Genomic DNA, 23,402 nt, shown 5'->3' on the forward strand with positions numbered 1-23,402 from the left:
GACCGACAAGGTAAGAGTGTCTAATAGAGTGGACAGTGAGTGGACACAGTGTTTAAAAACTCCAGCAGCACTGCTGTGTCTGATCCACTCGTACCAGCGCAACACACACTAACACACCATCACCACGTCAGTGTTACTGCAGTGCTGAGAATGATCCACCACCCAAATAGTACCTGCTCTGAAAAGTGAAACTATATGGTCAGTGGAGCTGATAAAATGGACAATGAGCATAGAAACAAGGAGGTGGTTTTGATGTTATGGCTGCTCCGTGTAGATAAGCGGCAGGATATGTAATAAAGTTATATAGACAACAGCAACAAAAATAAAAAACCAAATAAATGGATTTTTAGATTAACCCAAATACAGATATAAATAGAATATACATATAAAAACCTGCCTTTTCCCTTAAGCTTCAATACATGGCCAAGCTTTATCTGTAAACACTCTGCTGTAATGAGAATAAACTGGGTGGGAAAACAATAAACACCTTGTGAGGACTTTAACTCTGGAACACGTGAATCACAAGCACAAAGGACGATATGCAGATGAGTCATTTTAAGCTGAATGGCAGTTTGTGTCAGCTATGAAAGAGCGTTTACAATCAGTTATTATGTATATGTGAGACGGTAAAGCATCTATAACGGCTGTAAAAAGTCACAAAGGCCACAAGTTAACAGGAACAGACAGCAGAGAGGACGACCGTCACTGAACACGGCCTCGAATGTCACTACAGAACCGAATCAGCACTTCTGCAAACCAGACTGCACCACAAACTCTACAGGGTTTCACCAAGCTGGAGTTTACAGCACGACTGCTGTTCTAAAGCTGCTTATATAATGTGCATATAAAGAATGTGCCTGTAAAATGTGCATGTAAAGTGTGTGTAAAAAGAGTGCATTTACAAAGAGTGCATGTAAAAGTGCATATAAAGAGTGCATGTAAAAAATCCATGTAAAAAAGTGCATGTAAAAGACTGCACGTAAAAAGTGTGCATGTAAAAAGAGTGCATGTAAAAAAAAAAGCACATGTAATCAAAATACTTGTAAAAAAGAATGCATAACAAGCATGTAAAAAGTGAAAAACAAATTGTTGAAAAAAAAACATTCAAAAACTCGAGAAAATATTGCACGTTACCAAGTGAAAGAAGTGCATTTAAAAAGTGCATATAACAAAGTGAAAAGGCAAAATAAAATAAAATTAAAAAATCTAATGCATATAAAAGAGATGCCTGTAAAAAACTACGGGAAAAGCATCCAAAGAAGGTGCACATGAAAGTATATGCAAAAAAGTGAGTCATTAAGAAACTGCATTTAAAAGTTACTGTAAAAAAGTAAATGCATATTTATTTTCATACTGTATTCAGCTGTGAAGAGGGAACTGAAGGAGCCCAGTTTGGTTTCCCTTTTATGTCGTACAGTTTATGGATATTTAGCAGTATCGTTCACTCCCCAGTCCATACATGCAAAAAACAAAAACAGCTTTTTTTTTTTCAGTTTTTGTGATGTCACACAATCACATTTGCATGAATCTGCTCATTCAGCCTACAGCAGTTTAGCCCCGCCCATTCAGCCCACAGCAGTTTAGCCCCGCCCATTCATACTGAATAAATGAAACATATTTAGTGCATTTTGTTTTTTTATTGTATCTCAAACACTAATACAATAAAATACCAAGTATATTATCACCATCCATATATTTAATAGTTGTGAATTAAAGCCATTTTATGAAACAATCCTTTGAATGCATTTCTAATCAATAACATACAACCTTCAATGTAGGTAATTTCAATATTACAGATATTATCAGTGTTGTAGGTGAAGGATTTATCTTAAATCATGGTCATAGCAGCTGAAAAAGAATAAAGAATATATGAGGAAGCTAAACAAATTCAATAGAAACAAAACTAGGGGCAATTTGAGCTACAGTTTTTGGGACATTATTATTATTATTATTATTATTATTATTATTATCATTATCATTATTAGTTTATTAGTCGTATGATAGAAAATGTGTATTTACTGACAACAGAATATCTGGTATAAAACTGAAGTGGCTGGCAAAACATTTGTATATAAACTTTCATTTGTAACATATAAACGACTGTATATATTATGCAGTTAAAATTACAATAAAAAAACACCGGACACTTTATGTCTTTGCATTTTTTTCAACCGGACCAACCTCAGAGTTTGAGACCTGATCTAGACTCTAGACAGTAAATGTACAACTGCTGGTGACATTTTAACTTTAACTACAGAGTTTTAGTGCATAGTGAACAGAACCTTTGGACGTCTTCATCCCTGTAATAATAATAATAATACAGATTTTATAACTTAACAGTTAATGAAACCGAACATATTATAGATTTTATAATATTACTTTTTTAAAATAGGGTCAAACAAATAAAAAAAGTGTAAAACAAATAATAATAAACTACATTCAAGTGCTTGTGTATGCCGTGTTCGGGTGAGGAGGCTAATCTGAGGTTACAGCGTAAATTCTAAACATAAGATGAACTTAAAATGAAACTAAATCGACCTACACCGGAGGCTTTGGTGTGACTTACATTCCACAGCCCTACAGTAAAAGAGGTTGTTTATTTTTTCTTGGAGGCGTTGAGATTCTTTTTGATGTAATGGCCCACGAGGATCTGGGGACGCTGCTGGTAGCTGTGCAGGATGTCGTGAGAGCTGGTCAGCTGATCTCCTTTCTGACGGTCCAGCAGAGTCACACAGACCACAGCGGCTGGAACACAAACACAGCAAACTGTAAATAAAGAGGAAACCGCCTCTACAGGCTCAGACTGGATGTGTGATTTGGACAAAATAGCGGATTGTGATTGTGTGATTCTATTCCTACATGCTGTGATGATGATACGCCCTCGAATATATTATAGAGACCAATAATCTGACTGTTTAAGACCGGCTGCATTACTTTAACCTTGATATCCTTTTTTTTTTTTAGATCATATGAGTACAAGAGATGCACCGAAATTTTGGCCACTGAAAGTGGTGAAAAAATGGCGCCGTTTTTGGCCGAAACACAAAAATGTCTGGAAAAATATACATATTATATATAGTATTGTACAAAAGTACCGATTAATACTGTGGAAAAGTACCTAAATCACCATATATCATTTGAATAAATGCAAATGAACAGTAAAAAGTAATGCACTGAAATTAAAATTCTTGACCGAAACCAAAAGAAAAGTTATAAATATATAATTAGCTGTTTTATATATGGTTGAAGACTGAAAGAACAGCAAAATGCAGCCTCTTCATTAACATTTAAAGTATGTTCAGGTTTTATATATATATATATATAAAAGTATGGTTCCTCAAAGGTTCTTTAGTAAAGAAAATGGTTATTTATAGAACCATGAACACTCAAAGAACCCTCCGCATGATTAAAGAGTTCTTTGCATCGTTAAATGGTTCTTCACATTGATGGAGAGTGTGCTGTAGGTGGTTTTTCAAAAAAGCGTTCTTCTATTGTTCAAGCTTGTATACAACAGAAGAACCCTTTTCAAAAATCTACTGCACATTCTCCATCAATCTGAAGATTTTTTAGCACCAAAAAAGGTTCTTCTACTGTTACAAACTTGACACTGAAACAATAGAAGAACCCTTTTGGTGCTATATAGAACCCTTTTCAAAACAGTTCTATATAGAACCATCTACAGAACATTCTACATCAGTCTGAAAAACCCCTTCACTGTGCAAAGGATTCTCTTAGTGTTCATGTTCTATATATGGTTCTATATAGCACCAAAATAGTTCTTCTATTGTTTTGATGTCTAGCTTGTAATGTTGAAACAGTAGAAGAACCCTTTTTGGTGCTATATAGAACCCTTTTCAAAACGGTTCTATAGAGAACCATCTACAGCACATTCTTCATAAACCTGAAGAACCCTTTCACGATGCAAAGAACCCTTCAATCATGCAAAGGGTTCTTAGAGTGTCCATGGTTCTATATAGAATCATTTTCTTTACTAAAGAGCCATTATTTTGAAGTGTACTCCACAGATCTTCAGACTGCAAAGCAAGTCAAAAAAGTTCTTTCTGTTTAGATGCTTGTGGAACATCAGAACCCTATCAGAGCTTCAGTTTAACAAGAGATCGGACGTTTATTTTAGATTCAGTATTTCTACTATTCAGATCTCTGACACTGTCTGTGTTTACATGCAGAGATTTTCTCCAATCTGATTGAATAAATTCATATTACAGATTAAGACTGAGGTGTTTATTCTCACTCTACTCAACAATCTGATGAAAATCTTCACTTCCATGCTCACTACAAGTAATCCGATCCAAAATGACGTGCATGCATAGAGAACCACTTAGTGTAGACTTTACCATGACAACCAGCATCACGTGAGTCCAGTCAGAGTGAGATGAGCAGCAGTGAGCAGCGCTTGTGTTTTTAATCACTTTAAAATGATGTCAGACTCAGGAAAACGTCCTTCACATGTCCTTATTAAAGAAGGCCGAGAGGAAGACGTCGTGTTCTGAGACACATAAGCTGGACGTCCGTCCCACCGCCGTCTTTTAAAGATCAGAGCAGAAACTTCGTCTCCTCTGCAGACCAGTTTCTGCTCCGCCTTGTTGAACGGTATAAACTTTCACTATGACGTGACGAACATGATCAGAACGGACTTAAACTTTCTGATAGGGAATGTAATCAGATACAGGCGTTTACACGGATATTATTCTTCTATTTAACGGATTATTTACAGGATTACCCACCTCGATCAGTCGGATAGAGACTGTATTCAGAAAGACCTCAATCAGACTAGACTATTCTACTGAGGTGTATACCTGGACACATTCTATTCCGATTGAGCTATTAGTTGGATTATTAACAGATTATTAGGCTGCATGTAAACGTAGCTACTGTGATCTCCTAATGAATTAATCATACATGTGTGCAGCTGTCTCAGTCAGACCCTTTAGTACCTCGCAGGTTACTGAGTTTGCACATAGCAGCAAAAACAGAGGACTCCATCTCGATGTTGCGGACTCCGGCAGCGTACGCCTCCGCCAGGTAGTTCTGCTTATCCTCTTCAGTGTAGGAACAGAACGCTCCGTCCAGGCGAGCCTGACCTGCAATGACAACAGCCTTTTTACAGCTTTATACTCATAGCCAGTATAATTCCTTAAAACACTGAAAATAAATTAAATGGGAATTCTGCCAATTTTTCAAAATTCCTGCATAATTAAACGGTTAAGATGTAAACAGAGAGGTTCAGAGTCGTTCAGAGCGGTTTGGTGTCTAGAGAAACTTATCGAGTCAGAACTGTTCACAGTGGTGGTGATAGGAACCAGGCGTCCACCTCTAAAAGCTCCCTCACAGAAAGTTCCTACATGAAATGGTTATGAATTCACTGCCTGATGACTGAGACACTGTTTTATGATAGTTTAGAGAACTCCATTCATGGTGGAGGGATACATGTAGGGCGCTGTGAGGCAAAATGGTCCCCAAAGAAACTTATTATTTCAGATTTTCCACTATTTTCCATCATCAACATTCCATATAAACTCAGAAGACTCGTGTAGGTTCACTGGTGGTTCTGGATAGTAAATAAAATGTCTATATTTGTGTTGTAGTCATGGCGACCCCTGGTTCCTATCACCACCACTGTAAAGACATCTGAACCATTTCACACCAAACCACTCTGAATCTCTCTGATTACATCTCAGTGAATAAATTAAAAAATAAAAAAAATTTTTTTAGCCTGACAACTTTAAAACTGGTATCGGTATCAGTCACAATAATGTTCATATCGGCCAGGCCCTACAATTTAGGAATCAAAAAAAGGTAAATTCATTTAACTTTTAAAAAATAATGCGTCAGTTTAAAATAATGATGTCAATGAGTTTTCAGCATCAACGTCATTGATTATGTCGACTAATCGCAGCAGCCCTATGCAGTTCACCCAGTTGGTGGTTGTTACTGTTAACAGACTCTATAATTGGCCTAAATCTGTCTTGTTTTTGATCCATGCAGGTGCTGAGTGTTCTAGACTAGTGATCATACCCATCATATACTCATGTATATACTCAAAAGAGTATCGTGACCGAATTTATCACAATAACAATAACATATCGTCATATCGCTCAGCCCTCTGGCTCATTTTATCAGACCTACAGTAATATGATCCATAAGTGAGAATATTAATAATAATGATACCTTCGTAGAAGTCCATTGTGCACATGGTGTTCCCGATGACCGTCTCGAACTCCGCGAGCTCTTTTCCACACTGCAGCAGCTCCTCCGCTAAATCTTCATCCAGGTCAGTGCTCCTCACCACCGGCTTACCCAGAACCACCTGCTCAAAGCGGGGCAGGAACGTGGCGTCCACCGACTGCTTAGTGACCACGACGGTGCCCGGCTGCAAACCTGAGGAAGCACAGATAACACATTCACACAGAGCGCTCTATTTGCATAAATTTAACGGATCAGTTGTTCTGGTCCCGAAGCTCTGCAGCAGAATCCCATCAATAACGCACACACATCCTGACGGGGAGGAGCGTCAGCAGCCTGCGCTATACTGAACACATCACTGTATTACTGCGGTGTTATTAAAGGGCCCAGATCATATTTACTTTTCTTACATATTTCTTTTCTTGTCTTCTCTGAATAAAACATATATTATAAATATGAATAAAGCATATATCATCACCGACATGACAAACCATTCATCATGAAACTTTAACACAGTGTAAAGAGGCTAAACTGCTGTAGACTGAATGGGCGGAGCTAAACAGCTGTAGACTGAATGGGCGGAGCTAAACTGCTGTAGGATGAATGGGTGGGGCTAAACAGCTGTAGGCTGAATGGGTGGGGCTAAACTGCTGTAGACTGAATGGGTGGGGCTAAACTGCTGTAGCTGAATGGTGGGGCTAAACTGCTGTAGCTGATTGGTGGAGCTAAACTGCTGTAGCTGAATGGTGGGGCTAAACTGCTGTAGGATGAATGGGCGGGGCTAAACTGCTGTAGCTGAATGGTGGAGCTAAACTGCTGTAGCTGAATGGCGGGGCTAAACTGCTGTAGCTGCATGGTGTGGCTAAACTGCTGTAGCTGAATGGGCGGAGCTGAACAGCTGTAGGCTGAATGGGTGGGGCTAAACTGCTGTAGGCTGAATGGGTGGGGCTAAACTGCTCTAGGCTGAATGGGTGGGGCTAAACTGCTGTAGCTGAATGGTGGAGCTAAACTGCTGTAGCTGAATGGGTGGAGCTAAACTGCTGTAGCTGAATGGGTGGAGCTAAACTGCTGTAGGATGAATGGGTGGGGCTAAACTGCTGTAGGCTGAATGGGTGGGGCTAAACTGCTGTAGGCTGAATGGGTGGGGCTAAACTGCTGTAGGATGAATGGGTGGGGCTAAACTGCTCTAGGCTGAATGGGTGGGGCTAAACTGCTGTAGGCTGAATGGTGGAGCTAAACTGCTGTAGCTGAATGGTGGAGCTAAACTGCTGTAGCTGAATGGTGGAGATAAACTGCTGTAGCTGAATGGTGGAGCTAAACTGCTGTAGCTGAATGGTGGAGATAAACTGCTGTAGCTGAATGGTGGAGATAAACTGCTGTAGCTGAATGGTGGAGATAAACTGCTCTAGGCTGAATGGGTGGGGCTAAACTGCTGTAGACTGAATGGGTGGGGCTAAACTGCTCTAGGCTGAATGGGTGGGGCTAAACTGCTGTAGCTGAATGGTGGGGCTAAACTGCTGTAGACTGAATGGTGGGGCTAAACTGCTGTAGACTGAATGGTGGGGCTAAACTGCTGTAGACTGAATGGTGGAGCTAAACTGCTGTAGGATGAATGGGTGGGGCTAAACTGCTCTAGGCTGAATGGGTGGGGCTAAACTGCTGTAGGATGAATGGGTGGGGCTAAACTGCTGTAGGATGAATGGGTGCGGCTAAACTGCTCTAGGCTGAATGGGTGGGGCTAAACTGCTGTAGGCTGAATGGTGGAGCTAAACTGCTGTAGCTGAATGGTGGAGATAAACTGCTGTAGCTGAATGGTGGAGATAAACTGCTATAGGCTGAATGGTGGAGCTAAACTGCTGTAGCTGAATGGTGGAGATAAACTGCTGTAGCTGAATGGTGGAGATAAACTGCTGTAGCTGAATGGTGGAGATAAACTGCTGTAGCTGAATGGTGGAGATAAACTGCTGTAGACTGAATGGTGGGGCTAAACTGCTCTAGGCTGAATGGGTGGGGCTAAACTGCTGTAGACTGAATGGGTGGGGCTAAACTGCTCTAGGCTGAATGGGTGGGGCTAAACTGCTGTAGCTGAATGGTGGGGCTAAACTGCTGTAGACTGAATGGTGGAGCTAAACTGCTGTAGCTGAATGGTGGGGCTAAACTGCTGTAGACTGAATGGTGGAGCTAAACTGCTGTAGCTGAATGGTGGAGCTAAACTGCTGTAGCTGAATGGTGGAGCTAAACTGCTGTAGCTGAATGGTGGAGCTAAACTGCTGTAGCTGAATGGTGGAGATAAACTGCTGTAGACTGAATGGTGGGGCTAAACTGCTGTAGACTGAATGGTGGGGCTAAACTGCTGTAGACTGAATGGTGGGGCTAAACTGCTGTAGACTGAAAGGTGGAGCTAAACTGCTGTAGACTGAATGGTGGGGCTAAACTGCTGTAGACTGAATGGTGGGGCTAAACTGCTGTAGACTGAATGGTGGGGCTAAACTGCTGTAGCTGAATGGTGGGGCTAAACTGCTGTAGCTGAATGGTGGAGCTAAACTGCTGTAGACTGAATGGTGGGGCTAAACTGCTGTAGACTGAATGGGTGGGGCTAAACTGCTGTAGACTGAATGGTGGGGCTAAACTGCTGTAGGCTGAATGGGCGGGGCTACCCTAAATAGGTGGATATGTGTAACTGTGACATCACAAAAGCACTAAATTCAAACCAGACTGTTTTTACTGGTGGAGATAAACTGGTGGAGATAAACTGCTGTAGCTGAATGGTGGAGATAAACTGCTGTAGACTGAATGGTGGGGCTAAACTGCTCTAGGCTGAATGGGTGGGGCTAAACTGCTGTAGACTGAATGGGTGGGGCTAAACTGCTCTAGGCTGAATGGGTGGGGCTAAACTGCTGTAGCTGAATGGTGGGGCTAAACTGCTGTAGACTGAATGGTGGAGCTAAACTGCTGTAGCTGAATGGTGGGGCTAAACTGCTGTAGACTGAATGGTGGAGCTAAACTGCTGTAGCTGAATGGTGGAGCTAAACTGCTGTAGCTGAATGGTGGAGCTAAACTGCTGTAGCTGAATGGTGGAGCTAAACTGCTGTAGCTGAATGGTGGAGATAAACTGCTGTAGACTGAATGGTGGGGCTAAACTGCTGTAGACTGAATGGTGGGGCTAAACTGCTGTAGACTGAATGGTGGGGCTAAACTGCTGTAGACTGAAAGGTGGAGCTAAACTGCTGTAGACTGAATGGTGGGGCTAAACTGCTGTAGCTGAATGGTGGGGCTAAACTGCTGTAGCTGAATGGTGGAGCTAAACTGCTGTAGACTGAATGGTGGGGCTAAACTGCTGTAGACTGAATGGGTGGGGCTAAACTGCTGTAGACTGAATGGTGGGGCTAAACTGCTGTAGGCTGAATGGGCGGGGCTACCCTAAATAGGTGGATATGTGTAACTGTGACATCACAAAAGCACTAAATTCAAACCAGACTGTTTTTACAGTTTCTAGTTTCTATACATACATGTATGCACTGGGTAATGAATGGAAAAGTATGCAATTTCAAGAATGTTTACATACTATAACTCCATAATAACTTTCCATAATACGAGTCCTTTAAAATATACTGAAAATGTTCAAAAGCGCTAATACACACTGAAATGTCACCACAATACTATACTGATAGATTTTGTGACAGTATTTCTGTACTTTTTCTACTATCAACACATAATCATACATAATCATGCATGCATTACTGGAATTATTAAAATGTGAAGCAGTGTGATCATCACTGGGTTTTATACAGCAGTAAGTCAGTAAACCTGATAAGCCGATAACAACTGTATGTTAATGCTTAGTTAAGAGAGTGTTAGAGGTGTGAAAGTGTACCTAGTCCACCCGAGGTCCCGATGCGCACTACAGTGACGTCGGTGCAGCGCGCGTGGTACAGGAGCTTGATGAGCTCGTGTAACATTATAGAGATTGAGGGGATGCCCATGCCATGCTAAAACACACAGACACATTCACACAGCATTAAACACAACAATGCAGAACATTCAGCGTTACAGTGACCATGCGACTGTACTCATTCTGATTATAGATTATGACTGAGGAGTTTATACACACTCTACTCAACACTCTGATGAAAATCTCTGTTTACATGCTCACTGCAAGTAATCAGATCCAGAATTATGTTCATGCATAGAGTAACACTAAGGCCCCGTCCCATTTCACCCCTCGCCCCTACCACTCAGCCCTACCCCTCTGTTTTGCATGTTGTTGTCTAGGTGCAGGGTGTCCTGATTCTTGTTGAGATAGAGGGGTGAAGTGTTGGGGCTACATGACCCTCCAAATAGAGGATTTTCTGTACCATTTAAGGTGGAACAGGAAATTTAGCTACTGAGACATCAGCACTACTAGTGATTTATGTTTGTTATGCCATTTAAGGTGGAACGAGAAAATTCAAACAATAATCTGGAGAATATCTGACTTCAGCTTCGTATCACTGAAGAATTAGGGGTGGGTGATAATAAATAATTGCCCCCTCTTTGAAGATCATATGATGCCCTAAATGTAACTAAAGCCCAGCAGTGAGGAGCTCAACTTTACCCTCCTCTGCTGTCACTGCAGACTGGCAGGGTTGCCTACAGAGCAGCGCTGGTAGCTGTTAATGAAGTGATGCTCTTTTTATTTGAGGGTCCCATTTCAGAGGGAAGATTTCAACCACTACCCTGTAACTCAGTTCTAAGGGGCAACACTCGAAAACAAGGGGTAGCAGTAAAAATAAGAAACGGGACTGGGCCTAAGTGTAGGCATTATTAATTCTTATAATTTCTGCCGTGGTCTACAGAGCGCAGCATTAAGCAGAACGTTCCATCTAGTTTAGTGGAGCCGTGGATGCCAAATTACTCATTATTGAATTTCTCAGCATTACACAACAAAATGAAAGAGTTCAGAGCGCCGCCCTGCCTTTCTCCACCATAAATAAACAATCCACACTGCTGAAGTTTGCGGTCACTATCCCAACATTTGCGTGGCTTCATGCCGTCATTGGCTGCGTAACACTGTGACGTGCAGAATGATGGTGTTTCAACAAACGCAGCATATATATATATATATATATATATATATACACTGATCAGGCATAACATTCTAACCACCTCCTTGTTTCTGTGCTCATTGTCCATTTTATCAGCTCCACTTACTATATAGGTGCACTTTGTAGTTCTACAGTTACAGACTGTAGTCCATCTGTTTCTCTGATACTTTGTTAGCCCCCTTTTACCCTGTTCTTCAGTGGTCAGGGACCCCCATGGACCCTCACAGAGCAGGTACTATTTGGGTGGTGGGTCATTCTCAGCACTGCAGTAACACTGACGTGGTGGTGTGTTAGTGTGTGTTGCGCTGGTACGAGTGGATCAGACACAGCAGTGCTGCTGGAGCATATTATGCCTGATAAGTGTGTGTGTGTGTGTGTGTGTATATATATATGTACAATTTGGAAAATAGAGATGGCTTCTATTGTTACAATGTCAAGCTTGTAACAATACACTCTTTAAAAGATGGTTCCTCAAGGGTTCTTAGTAAAAAAAAGTGGTTCTATACAGAATCATGAACACTCAAAGAACCTGATTCTTTCTGAACATGATTAAAAGGTTCTTTGCATCGTTAAAGGGTCCTTCAGGTTGATGGAGAATGTGCTGTACATGGTTCTGTATAAAAGCTTTTTGCAAAGGATTCTGTACAGCACCCAAAAAGGTTCTCTATTGTAACAAGCTTGACATCGCTACAATAGAAGAACGCTTTTTAGTGCTATATAGAACCATACAGAACACATTTTCCATCAATCTGAAGAACACTTTAACGATGCAAAGAACCTTTTAATTGTGCAAAGGGTTCTTTGAGTGTTCATGGTTCTATATAGAACCATTTTCTTTACTAAAGAACGCTTAAAGAAAGAAGTATAGTGTAGAAGAACCTTTTTTGGTGCTATATAGAACCCTTCTGAAAAAGGTTCTGTATAGAACCATCTGTACCACACTCTCCATAAATCTAAAGAATCCATTCACAATGCAAAGAGCCCTTTAATCATGCAAAGGGTTCTTTAATTGTTCATGAATCTATACTGATTTTTTCTTTACTAAAGAACCCTTGAAGAACCCTCTTTTTTAGGGTGTACTTGAAGCAATGCTACTGTACCCATGATATACTTAGCAGTGTATTATAACATATCTATTACATATCAGTTCACTGATATAACGCTGACTTACGCTAACAGACAGCACAGGTCCCACTTTGTACATGGCGTAGCGGTCAGTGCCCTCGCAGATGTTCGGGTACTCTGCATCAGGACCAGCCAGGCCCAGCTCTCCGGCAATGTACTTAATGAAGGACTTCATCCTCCACGGACTCCCGCCAACACACACAAACTGTTACAGAACCAGGAAATACAGCTCAGTCATGATGCAACAACCACAGTTTCAACACTACTGAAAACCTGGGGAACAATTAAAGGGCAAATAAAGAACAGAGGAATTCACAGTCAGAATGTTTCACAGTGGTGGTGATAGGAACCAGACGTCCACCTCTAAAAGCTCCCTCACAGAAAGTTCCTACATGAAATGGTTATGAATTCACTGCCTGATGACTGAGACACTGTTTTATGATAGTTTAGAGAACTTAAACTCCATTCATGGTGGAGGGATACATGCAGGGCGCTGTGAGGCAAAATAGTCCCCAAAGAAAACTTATTATTCCAGATTTTCCACTATTTTCCATCATCAACATTCCATACAAACTCAGAAGACTCGTGTAGGTTCACTGGTGGTTCTGGATAGTAAATAAAATGTCTATATCTGTGTTGTAGTCATGGCGACCCCTGGTTCCTATCACCACCACTGTAAAGACATCTGAACCAATTCACACCAAACCACTCTGTTCACATCTCACACACTCATTTATATGTGGGAAATTTTGGAAAATAGGTGGAATTCCCCTTTAAGGCACTTTAGGCATTAAGAGGACAGGAATCAGCACTGTAATTTAATGCAATCTGAATGAAGAAACTACATTTTAATACAAATACGACAAATATACTATAAAACTTACTTTGACGTCTCCAAACTGGGCTGCTAAGTCATGGGAGGACGTGCCCAAGTTGAAATGGTACAGAATGTCTTCTTTCAAGGACTCCAGATGGGGATTGTTGACATATATGGATCGACTAAAGAAAAGAAAGAAAAAGGTTTGAGTTCTATAACTCACTGTTCGCTTGTTTGCCAAAAAGTTTGACTGATGAGTTACAGCTCATTTAAAACGCTGCAGCCGCAGCACAAACAGCAACACACAGGAGAGAGAGTCTATCACCCCGGCTTACAGTCTCTTAGGACAGACATTAAAGCACTACTACTGTTTACAAGGCATTACATGGTTCAGCACCATCACACCTAACGGACTGTCCATCTCTGTCTGTTCCAGATCGTTCTGTAAGGTCGCGTTTCTCAAACACGGGGTCATGGACCACAAGAGAGCCACAAAGCACCCTCTGGTGGTCTTTGGACCAACACTGAGGGGGGCCAGTGGTCTCGGTGGGCCAGTGATGGCACTTTATGTGATAAAAATCAACTTAATAATATAAAAAAAAAATCATGTTTTCAAACTGTAAACAACATTAACAGAAGACCTGTGACAACAGCGTCCTTGGGTTTGTGAAAGGTGCTATATAAATTCAAATTATTATTATTATTATTATTATTATTAAGAACATTTGTCAATTTTTTATCTCCCCTGATGTTTCACTTGTCTACTTGTGAGTGGCTGGTATATAAATCGTGTTAATTCTGCTTGATTTCTGATATAAAACAAGCCTAATATGCTAATATTTAACATTTAGTGTTATATGTTTGCACATTGCAGTGCTGAAAATTTCTGGCTACAACAGCTTTAATGTCAAAGCATTCAAACAGAAAATTATTATTATTACTGTTATTATTACTGCTATTATTATATCACTCCTGACTGGGCCTCACCTCTGTTATAGCTCCTGGGCTATAACAGTATAAACACAAATTGATTATTAATTCATTCATTATTTCATTTTTAAATTTTCACTTTTCATTAATTAATTGGACTCAAATGGACGATCTGATCTTTAAGCTGCTGTTCAGGTCATAATTGTTTAAGTTCTGTGTTTGAGAACTTAGGAAACAAAAGATTTTTAAAGCGAAAATTTGGCATGAGCCGTCCTTCTAGTCATAAACGTGTGAGCCTTGAGGTGGAAAAGGTCGAGAACCCCTGACCCATTTGCATGTTTAAATGGTTGTTTGCATGGTGAAACGGTTCTTCAGATTGATGGATATGGAGAACATGTTGTATTGCTGTGTATGGTTCTATCTAGAACCTTTATGAACGTAGCACCCAAAAATTGTTCTTCTGTTGTTTACAAGCTTGACCGTACACAAAAGCTGAACCCTTTTTGGTGCTATATAGAACCATTTGCATGCTTAAATCGTTCTCTGCATGGTGTAAACCATGTTGTATATGGTTCTATGCAGAGCATTTTCGAAAATGGATCTATATAGAATCAAAAACGGTTCTGCTGTCACAAACTTGACAGAACTGTTTGCATGCTTAAGGGGCTGTTTTTGTGGTGAAATGGTTGTTCAGACTAATGGATATGGAGAACGTGTTGTACTGCTGTGTATGGTTCTATATAGAACCTTTTTGGCAGAAGCTTGACATCTTATGCAATAGCAGAACCCTTTTTGGTGTTATTTAGAACCATTTGCATGTTTAAATGGTTCCTTGCATGGTAAAAAAGGTTCTTCAAATCTGAATCTGAGGGAGAATGCGTTACATATAGCACCACCAAAACGGGTTCTTCTGTTGTTACAAGCTCATCATGACAACAGCAGAACCCTTTTTGGTGCTATATCGAACGATACACATCACATTCTCGCCATGCAAAGAACCGTTTAAGCATGCAAATGGTTCTATACTGAACTCATAGTTCTAAACAGAACCACTGCCGTTACTGAAAACCCTTCTTTTTATGTTCCGTTGATCTTATTGTCCCTTTTTTAACTTATTTTTGTCGTTTAATTCTCTGAAACACTCTGAGCTGCATTTACTCCATACAAATATTATTATCATTCTATTATTAAAACTAAAGAAAATAAAACGACATTTCTGTCATCATCTCGTGAAATTTCACACTTAGCTGAAGCCCCATTTTCTATTTCCAGCCACATCCAACAAAGACAAAAGGGGGATGACCTGCAGTGACCTCAGGTCAGGAATAGTCTTTTTTTCTCCTTTTTTAGTTCTTCTCTACAGGCTCGTCTATTTAAAATGTTCCAATAGTAGGGAAAAAGTGTGTTGGTGTTTTTGCTTTGCCTACCTTTCACAGTTTTCTCCATTTTTCTCATCACAACCAGAAGGCATTTTCCTTCTCGTCCTGTCAGAAGATCCTGCGAGGTGATAATGAGGAGATAAATGAGCCATAAACAACCATAAACACTCATTATGCCATTACTTTGCATGTTTTCCCTCTTAATAATTCACAGGAAGAAGTTTAAGGTGAGTGTTTTTCGAATTTCCCGTTCCTCCTTAAATGGTGCTGCAGTTACATTCTGAGCCTGAGGCGCCAGAACGTAACCGCAGCACCATTTAAGGTGGAACGTGGAATTCGAAAAAGAAGTTGGCAAATAAGCAGCCAACTTCAGCCTCGTTATGCGGAATAAATTAGAGTATAAAACAGCACCTTTGACCTCTTTACCTGAATCGAAATGTCTCGGTTTGACTCCTCTAATGTCCACAGCTGACGCTCCGTGTCTCCTCTGCTGCTCCCACAGCCTCCAACATCCGGCAGCTGCGGGTCTACGTGCTGCTGTGCTGCACGCATGAGGAAGAGAACGAACCGATTCATTTGAATCACTTACTCTTCCGTTTTTTAAAAGGGAAACTCCACCGATTTCTCAAAATGCGCTGCAGAAGTTCAAGGTTAAGATGTAAACAGAGTCGTTCAGAGCGGTTTGGTTTCTAGAGAAACTTACCGAGTCAGAACTGTTCACAGTGGTGGTGATAGGAACCAGACGTCCACCTCTAAAAGCTCCTCACAGAAAGTTACTACATGAAATGGTTATGAATTTTTTGTGCTTATGTTTTGGCTTGAAACGTATTTTAAACCATTTATTTTAATCCATTCTTGGTGGAGGGATACATGCAGGGTGTTGTGAGGCAAAAATAGTCCCCAAAGAAAACTTATTATTTCAGATTTTCCACTATTTTCCATCATCAACATTCCATATAAACTCAGAAGACTCGTGTAGGTTCACTGGTGGTTCTGGACAGTAAATAAAATGTCTATATCTGTGTTGTAGTCATGGCGACCCCTGGTTCCTATCACCACCACTGTAAAGACATCTGAACCAATTCACACCAAACCACTCTGAATCACTCTGTGTACACCTCACACACTGAATTATGTTGGAAAATCGGTGGAATTCCCCTTTGGCGAACCGGTCGCACCGACTCACGTCTTGCTGAACCGATTTAATCCGTTTAATAATATTTCCTAATAAATATTTCAGTCAGATTAGTGGACAATCGATTCAGTGAATCATTGTATACAGAGGAAATGAGACTACAGATGAATCACTCGCTGAGTCAGTTGGGGAGGAGACGAGAATGACGGCCGACTTCGGTGACTGCTGACGTCATCAGACTCTGAATCAGTCACTGAATGCAATATCAGTAAATGAGAGAAAACCCAAATGAATCACTCGGACACTGAATGAGACACTCGGAAGGAATCGGTTCGGTGAACTCAATCGAAACGAATCATAAGGAAAGGGAAGTGCGCATGCGCACAAAGTGACCGGCTGATGAACGTTCACAGCGTGGGATGTTACCATAGCAACTACGCGACTCAAATCAAGGTTGAAAGTAAACAGGAGAAAGTTAATTGCTTAACCGCATAAATACATAAGCAAAGAGAACAAGCCCACCCAGTTAGGGGAACTCCACCGAAACTTTCCAAATGTTTGCACAATTAAAGCTTTGAGGTGTAAAGGTCATTCAGAGTGGTTTGATGTGTAATTGGGCATTAATATGACCAGGGACATTGCACGATTTAAAAAAAAAAAAGAGTTTGATCTCATGTTGACTTTAAAGAGCCCATATCATGAAAAACGAGAGTTAAGAGTTTAATTCAGTATGTGAAATTCACTCCACACAGACTGTGCGAAAAAAGCCTGTTTTGAATTGAGTGTTTTTGTGATGTCATAAACCAAAAATTACATATATCCACCTTCTAAGCCTACAGCAAGTCAACGGAACCAGACTTTTTTTTAGTAAGTAATGTTGGGTCGTTTATTTTGGTCCATTCATCATGAAATTTACCAACAATGTAGAGGCCAACAGGCATTTTCAAATACAAGAAACAAAAAACAGACGTGCGAGGTTTTGTTCCGACAGCAGCGATATATTAATCAGCCAGTGTAACTCTAAGGCCCATGTGTCAAACACAAGGCCCGCGGGCCAGATCAGGCACACGACACAATTCTAATCCGACCCGCAAAAGTATTTTCATTTTTTAATGAACTTGCAGTAAAGAAATGATGCCAGGTGTCTGGTTCAAGCAGATAGGTACACTATATTGCCAAAAGTATTCGCTCGTCTGCCTTCACACACATATGAACTTGAGTGACATCCCATTCTTAATCCATAGGGTTTAATAATTGCAGCTATAACAGCTTCAACTCTTCTGGGAAGGCTTTCCACAAGGTTTAGGAGTGTTTATGGGAATTTTTGACCATTCTTCTAGAAGCAGACACTGATGTTGGACGAGAAGGCCTGGCTCGCAGTCTCCGCTCTGGTTCATCCCAAAGGTGTTCTGTCGGGTTGAGGTCAGGACTCTGTGCAGGCCAGTCAAGCTCTTCCACACCAAACTCGCTCATCCATGTCTTTATGGAGCTGCTTTGTGCACTGGTGCGCAGTCATGTTGGAACAGGAAGGGGCCAAACTCCCCAAACTGTTCCCACAAAGTTGGGAGCATGAAATTGTCCAAAATCTCTTGGTGCTGAAGCATTAAGAGTTCCTTTCACTGGAACTAAGGGGCCGAGCCCAACTCCTGAAAACAACCCCACCCCATAATCCCCCCTCCACCAAACTTTACACTCGGCACAATGCAGTCAGACAAGTACCGTCTCCTGGCAACTGCCAAACCCAGACTCGTCCATTGGATTGCCAGGCGGAGAAGCGTAATTGGTCACTCCAGAGAACACGTCTCCACTGCTCTAGAGTCCAGTGGCGGCGCTTTACACCACTGCATTCGACGTTTTGCATTGCGCTTGGTGATGTAAGGCTTGGATGCAGCTGCTCGGCCATGGAAACCCAGTCCATGAAGCTCTCTACGCTGTTCTTGAGCTGATCTGAAGGCCACATGAAGTTTGGAGGTCTGTAGTGATTGGCTCTGCAGAAAGTTGGTGACCTCTGCGCACTATGCGCCTCAGCATCCGCTGACCCCGCTCTGACATTTTACGTGGCCAACCACTTCGTGGCTGAGTTGCTGTCGTTCCCAATCGCTTCCACTTTGTTATAATACCACTGACAGCTGACTGTGGAATATTTAGTAGTGAGGAAATTTCACCACTGGACTTGTTGCACAGGTGGCATCCTATCACGGTACCACGCTGGAGTTCACTGAGCTCCTGAGAGCCCCGTTCTTTCACTAATGTTTGAGGAAGCAGTCTGCAGGCCTAGGTGCTTGGTCTTATACACCTGTGGCCATGGAAGTGATAGGAACACCTGAATTCAATGATTTGGATGGGTGAGTGAACACTTTTGGCAGTATAGTGGAGGTTTAAAAGACTGAGCTCCTGCTGACATTTAAATTTTGAATATTTAAAATATTCATGTAATATTTCAAATGCCTATTTTTTACTGTTGAAGTTTGTGTATTTTGAATACACAAACATTTTTAAATTGGTCAGTTCAGTTTATAACAAAATGTTAATAAAGACTCATTCTCTGCCCCAGGGATTTGTTGAGATTTTTTAACTTGGCCCTTCCAGTGGTTGACTTTGACACCCCTGCTCTGGGTCGGAACATGAACATGTAGAAATGATGATCACTTTTGGCACATAAAACATCACTTCTGTTATGAATGGAGTTTGAGGGGAAAATATAAAGAGATTAATGTAGGATACGGGCCCTTTAAGACATCTGTGAACATGTTCAGTCATTAAAATCAGATGTCAGTTATCGATTACACTGCAGTCGATATACAAAAACAATGAACTAACTTAATTAGTAAGACATCGATTAGCAATTACAGCATAAAAAGGAGCATCAGGAGGTTTTAAGCGCTGAATCCAAACAAGGAAACTGAACAATAAAATGACCGGATGCACTGAAACAGGCATTACAATAAAGACCAAGCCCAGCGCTTGGTCAGCGGAGTGACCGTAAACCATTTCCACACCGGCTATTACTTCATTTCATCAATCTGGAAGGAGGAATCATTTCACAAACCTGTTTGCATAAGAAGATGTCTTTGTATTTGGTTTTGAAAACAGTCAGGAGGAGATACTGCACCACACTCAGCTGTACCAAATAAAACAATACAAACAGAGCTCTTATAAATACTCACCTTAAATAAACTTCAAACAATAAACAACATATTGCACATGGACTTTGGCAACTGAGTGGCCACATTTTCAAAAGTCAGAGCCCAAAACTTTTGGTCATATTAACAAACATTAAGGCCATTTTTATTACATTTGTTTATAATAATATTGCTTAAGCAAAAACGAAGCGTCAGTCTGTCAGTCCTGCCTTCAGGTTCTTTAGGCTGTTAAAGGAGCAGCTCAAACTACAAGGGACAAAATTAGTGAACAAACTAAGTTGGCTTGACAAAAACCTGGGTGTGGTATCCCAGGTGGTTGCTAAGGTGTTGTTGGTCATTGCTATGGTACCCCAGGTGGTTGCTAAGGTGTTGTTGGTCATTGCTATGGTATCGCAGGTGGTTGCTAAGGTGTTGCTGGGTCCTTGCTACGGCATCCCAGGTGGTCGCTAAGGCGTTGCTTGGTCATTGCTAATGGATCCATGGTGGTTGCTAAGCTGTTGAATTCCAGATTGCTAAGGTGTTGCTAGACCATTGCTATGGTATCCCAGGTGGTTGCTAAAATGTTGCTAAAATGTTGCTAAGGCACTGCTAGGATATTCCAAATGATTGCCAAGCTGTTGCATTCCAGGTGGTTGCTAAGGTGTTGCTAGCCCATTGCTAGGGTATCCCAGGTAGTCACTGGTGTGCTCCTAGGCCGTTGTTAGCGCATCCCAGGTAGTCAATAACGTGTTACTAGGCCATTGCTAGGGTATCTTAGCTGGTTGTTAAGGTGTTGCTTAGCCACTGCTAAGATATCTCAGGTAGTCATTAACGCGTTGCTAGGCCATTGCTAGTGTATCACAAGTAGTCGATAACATGTTGCTAGACCATTGCCATGGTATCTCAGCTGGTTGCTAAGGTGTTGCTAGGCCACTACTAGGACATCTCAGGTAGTTGATAACATGTTGCTAGGCCACTGCTAGTCTCCCAGGTGGTTGCTAAAGTGTTGGTAGGCCGTTGCTATCCCAGGTAGTCGTTAACATGTTGCTAGCCCATTGCTAGTGTATCCCAGGTGGTTGCTAAGGTGTTGCTTGGTCGTTACTAATGCATTCCAGGTGGTTGCTAAGCTGTAGCTTGGCCCTTGCTAGTGTATCTCAGGTGGTTGCTAAGCTGTAGCTTGGCACTTGCTAGTGTATCTCAGGTGGTTGCTAAGGTGTTGCTTGGTCATTGCTCTGGTATCCCAGGGGGTTGTGAATACACGTGTGCGCATGTGTAGGTATTTATGTGGCTTTGTCAAGCCAACTTAGAAATCAAATTCCCCCAGTTTCCCCTTCTTAAGCACGTTTTGTGTCTGAAGTTTTCTTTTTCAGTCTTAGCACTGGCTCTACATGGGTGACATGTATGACCACTATTTGCTAGCTACATTAGCCTCGTAGCTCTACTGCTAAAATTAAAAAAAGCAAACTTCAGACACCAAACATGTCTTGGCTGATCAACTACATTTGGGGTAAAATTTGATTTTTCAGTGAACTAATTCTTTAACCTCAACAGAAATATCAGCTGATGATAAGCAATGCATAGTGTATCCTTTTCTAGTACAAAGAGCACAACGTTCAGGTACGTTAAATCCTCAACTCAAAACTCTCACTATTCCACTCCAACACAAGAAATAAAAACAAAACAAAAAATAAAACACCCTCGTGCAGGTTAGTAGCTTATAAGACAGTTAGTGAAAACCGTAAGGAATACACAGGAAGCTGCAGGATGTGGTCAAAAGGCGAAATGTCAAGTGAGGACAAAAAACCGAACTATTACTTCTACATCTTCTGAGCCAAAGAGTCTGACTTCGTCTTCTTATCGACTGCCGGTCTTAAGAGGGCATCCACAACACTGCTTATCCAAAAGCCCTGTCAGCACACTGAGATTAAAACATTCCCACAAATATATACAAATACACGACACACGCTACTCTAACAAGATTCTGTCATAATAGCAGTCTGAAGGAGGAAGTCTCATCGTTTCCATCGTCTGTTTCGTATTTTGTACTAATGATGGAACATTCAGATGAACCGTCAGCTCTGAGGGGAATCCTCACTCAGGCAATCCTGCGGAAAACACAGATAAAAGTGGTTAAATGACAAAAAAGATAAAATTAATGTCAAAAACATCACTAACAAACCTCCATAATCACTCGCAAAAGTACATATTCGCATAGATTAGAGTGTTATTGGACTTGAGATCAGTTCTATTATTCAATGTATTATTTTACTATTTAATTGTTTAGCAACAAAACCTTAAAACTTAATCCAGTATGAATCTGCAGTGTGTGTAGTTTTACAGTCTGACAGTAATAACTGTGGAGTGATTTTAATCCAGTATGAATCTGCAGTGTGTGTAGTTTTACAGTCTGACTAAATTCAATAAACAAGCTGTTTAATCCATGTACTTACATGTCCAGTTTATTGTTGAAATTGTTCACAAACAACTTGTGCACATCTTGGTCCCTCTGCAAAAGGTACCACCCACACAGAGACACACTGTGATCATATGTATGAAGTCAATACAGTAGAAACACTGATTTGCCAGTTTATTAGAAACTCCTACCTTGTCATTTCATTCACTGGACACTTTATCAGTAACAAAAACTGTACAGGTGCACTTTGTAGGTTTACAGTTACAGACTGTAGCTCATCTGCTACTGCAGTGTACCAGCTCCCCTTTACACCATTCATCAGGGGAAAAAGACCACCATAGGACCAACACTCACCAGATATTATCTGGGGTGGTGGTCTATTCTCAGAACTGCAGTGATACTGTCATGGGAGTAAACCTATATGGCAGGTGTTTCTGATAAAATGGCCAGTGAGTGTGGGTACTCCACAGGAGAACCCAATAATTTGTTCTATTACATTCGTGATCATACAACTTACCGCCTTCTCCAGAACAACAGGGTGCTCTGGCAGAAAGTCTGGCTTCTTCTTCGCCATTGGTGAGCTTGCCAACCTGATCAGGAAATCTCTGCTGTATGATATTCTTTCTGTTGGCCGACAAAAACATACATGTATTTTTTTTTTTTTAAAAGAACCAAAACTTTAAGACTCATACACATCATCTCTGATGGCACCTGTAGCTTTATTTTACATTAAATTACTCTGATAGTGAGGATTTCTCAAAGATGTAGCTGGCAAAATATCCAGCAGCCACGCACCAAATAAACTGCAATTCTGAGTGACCGTTCTTTCAGCAAAAACCAAATTACTTAATCAACCCAAGTTTTTTATCTTCCACAGTTTATTCAGCAGTTCTAAACATCAGCTTTGCCTAAAAAAGTACAGAACTGTGTCCTAGTCTGTGCAAGCCACTAGAGGGCACCACCTCCCAGGTCAGCAGAGGCCCTAAACAGCACACAGCTGCAAAAGAATGTGGATAAGAGCTCACAAAGAAATCTAATCCAGGAGAATAGGCTCTACCAGCAATTTACGGTACGGAGAACCAGTCCTCGAGGGAGAGCAGCACCCCATTCCACTCGATGGTGTGGCCAAAAATTGAATTTACTTTTTTTTTTTACTGAAAAACCCCATTACCCAGCCTCTATATCTGTATCTA

At 41.1% G+C, this 23,402-nt stretch overlaps 2 protein-coding genes across 2 annotated transcripts in view; both read right to left on the minus strand.

Annotated features, from left to right (window-relative positions):
• Nucleotides 1-1,642: 1,642 nt before the first annotated feature.
• Nucleotides 1,643-16,082, minus strand: upp1 (uridine phosphorylase 1). Its single transcript, XM_036596384.1, has 8 exons — nt 15,966-16,082; nt 15,588-15,657; nt 13,298-13,412; nt 12,460-12,618; nt 10,079-10,193; nt 6,190-6,399; nt 4,956-5,102; nt 1,643-2,745 (listed from the first exon to the last, which is right to left on the minus strand). Exons 2-8 carry the CDS (start codon nt 15,629-15,631, stop codon nt 2,597-2,599), a joined length of 939 nt encoding a protein of 312 aa, XP_036452277.1. The 5' UTR covers nt 15,632-15,657; nt 15,966-16,082; the 3' UTR covers nt 1,643-2,596.
• Nucleotides 16,083-20,411: 4,329 nt separating this feature from the next.
• The window catches only part of gra (granulito), a 7,086-nt gene continuing 4,095 nt past the window's right edge, over nt 20,412-23,402 (minus strand). The window contains exons 5-7 of the mRNA XM_036580059.1: nt 22,727-22,833; nt 22,247-22,302; nt 20,412-21,901 (exon numbers count right to left, since the gene is read on the minus strand). Coding sequence (XP_036435952.1) covers nt 21,892-21,901; nt 22,247-22,302; nt 22,727-22,833 — 173 coding nt within the window. The 3' untranslated portion in view covers nt 20,412-21,891. The remainder of the gene's footprint in view (nt 21,902-22,246; nt 22,303-22,726; nt 22,834-23,402) is intronic.

Source organism: Colossoma macropomum, unplaced genomic scaffold (genome assembly GCF_904425465.1).
Source record: "Colossoma macropomum unplaced genomic scaffold, Colossoma_macropomum, whole genome shotgun sequence".
In the NCBI taxonomy this organism is placed as follows: domain Eukaryota; kingdom Metazoa; phylum Chordata; class Actinopteri; order Characiformes; family Serrasalmidae; genus Colossoma; species Colossoma macropomum.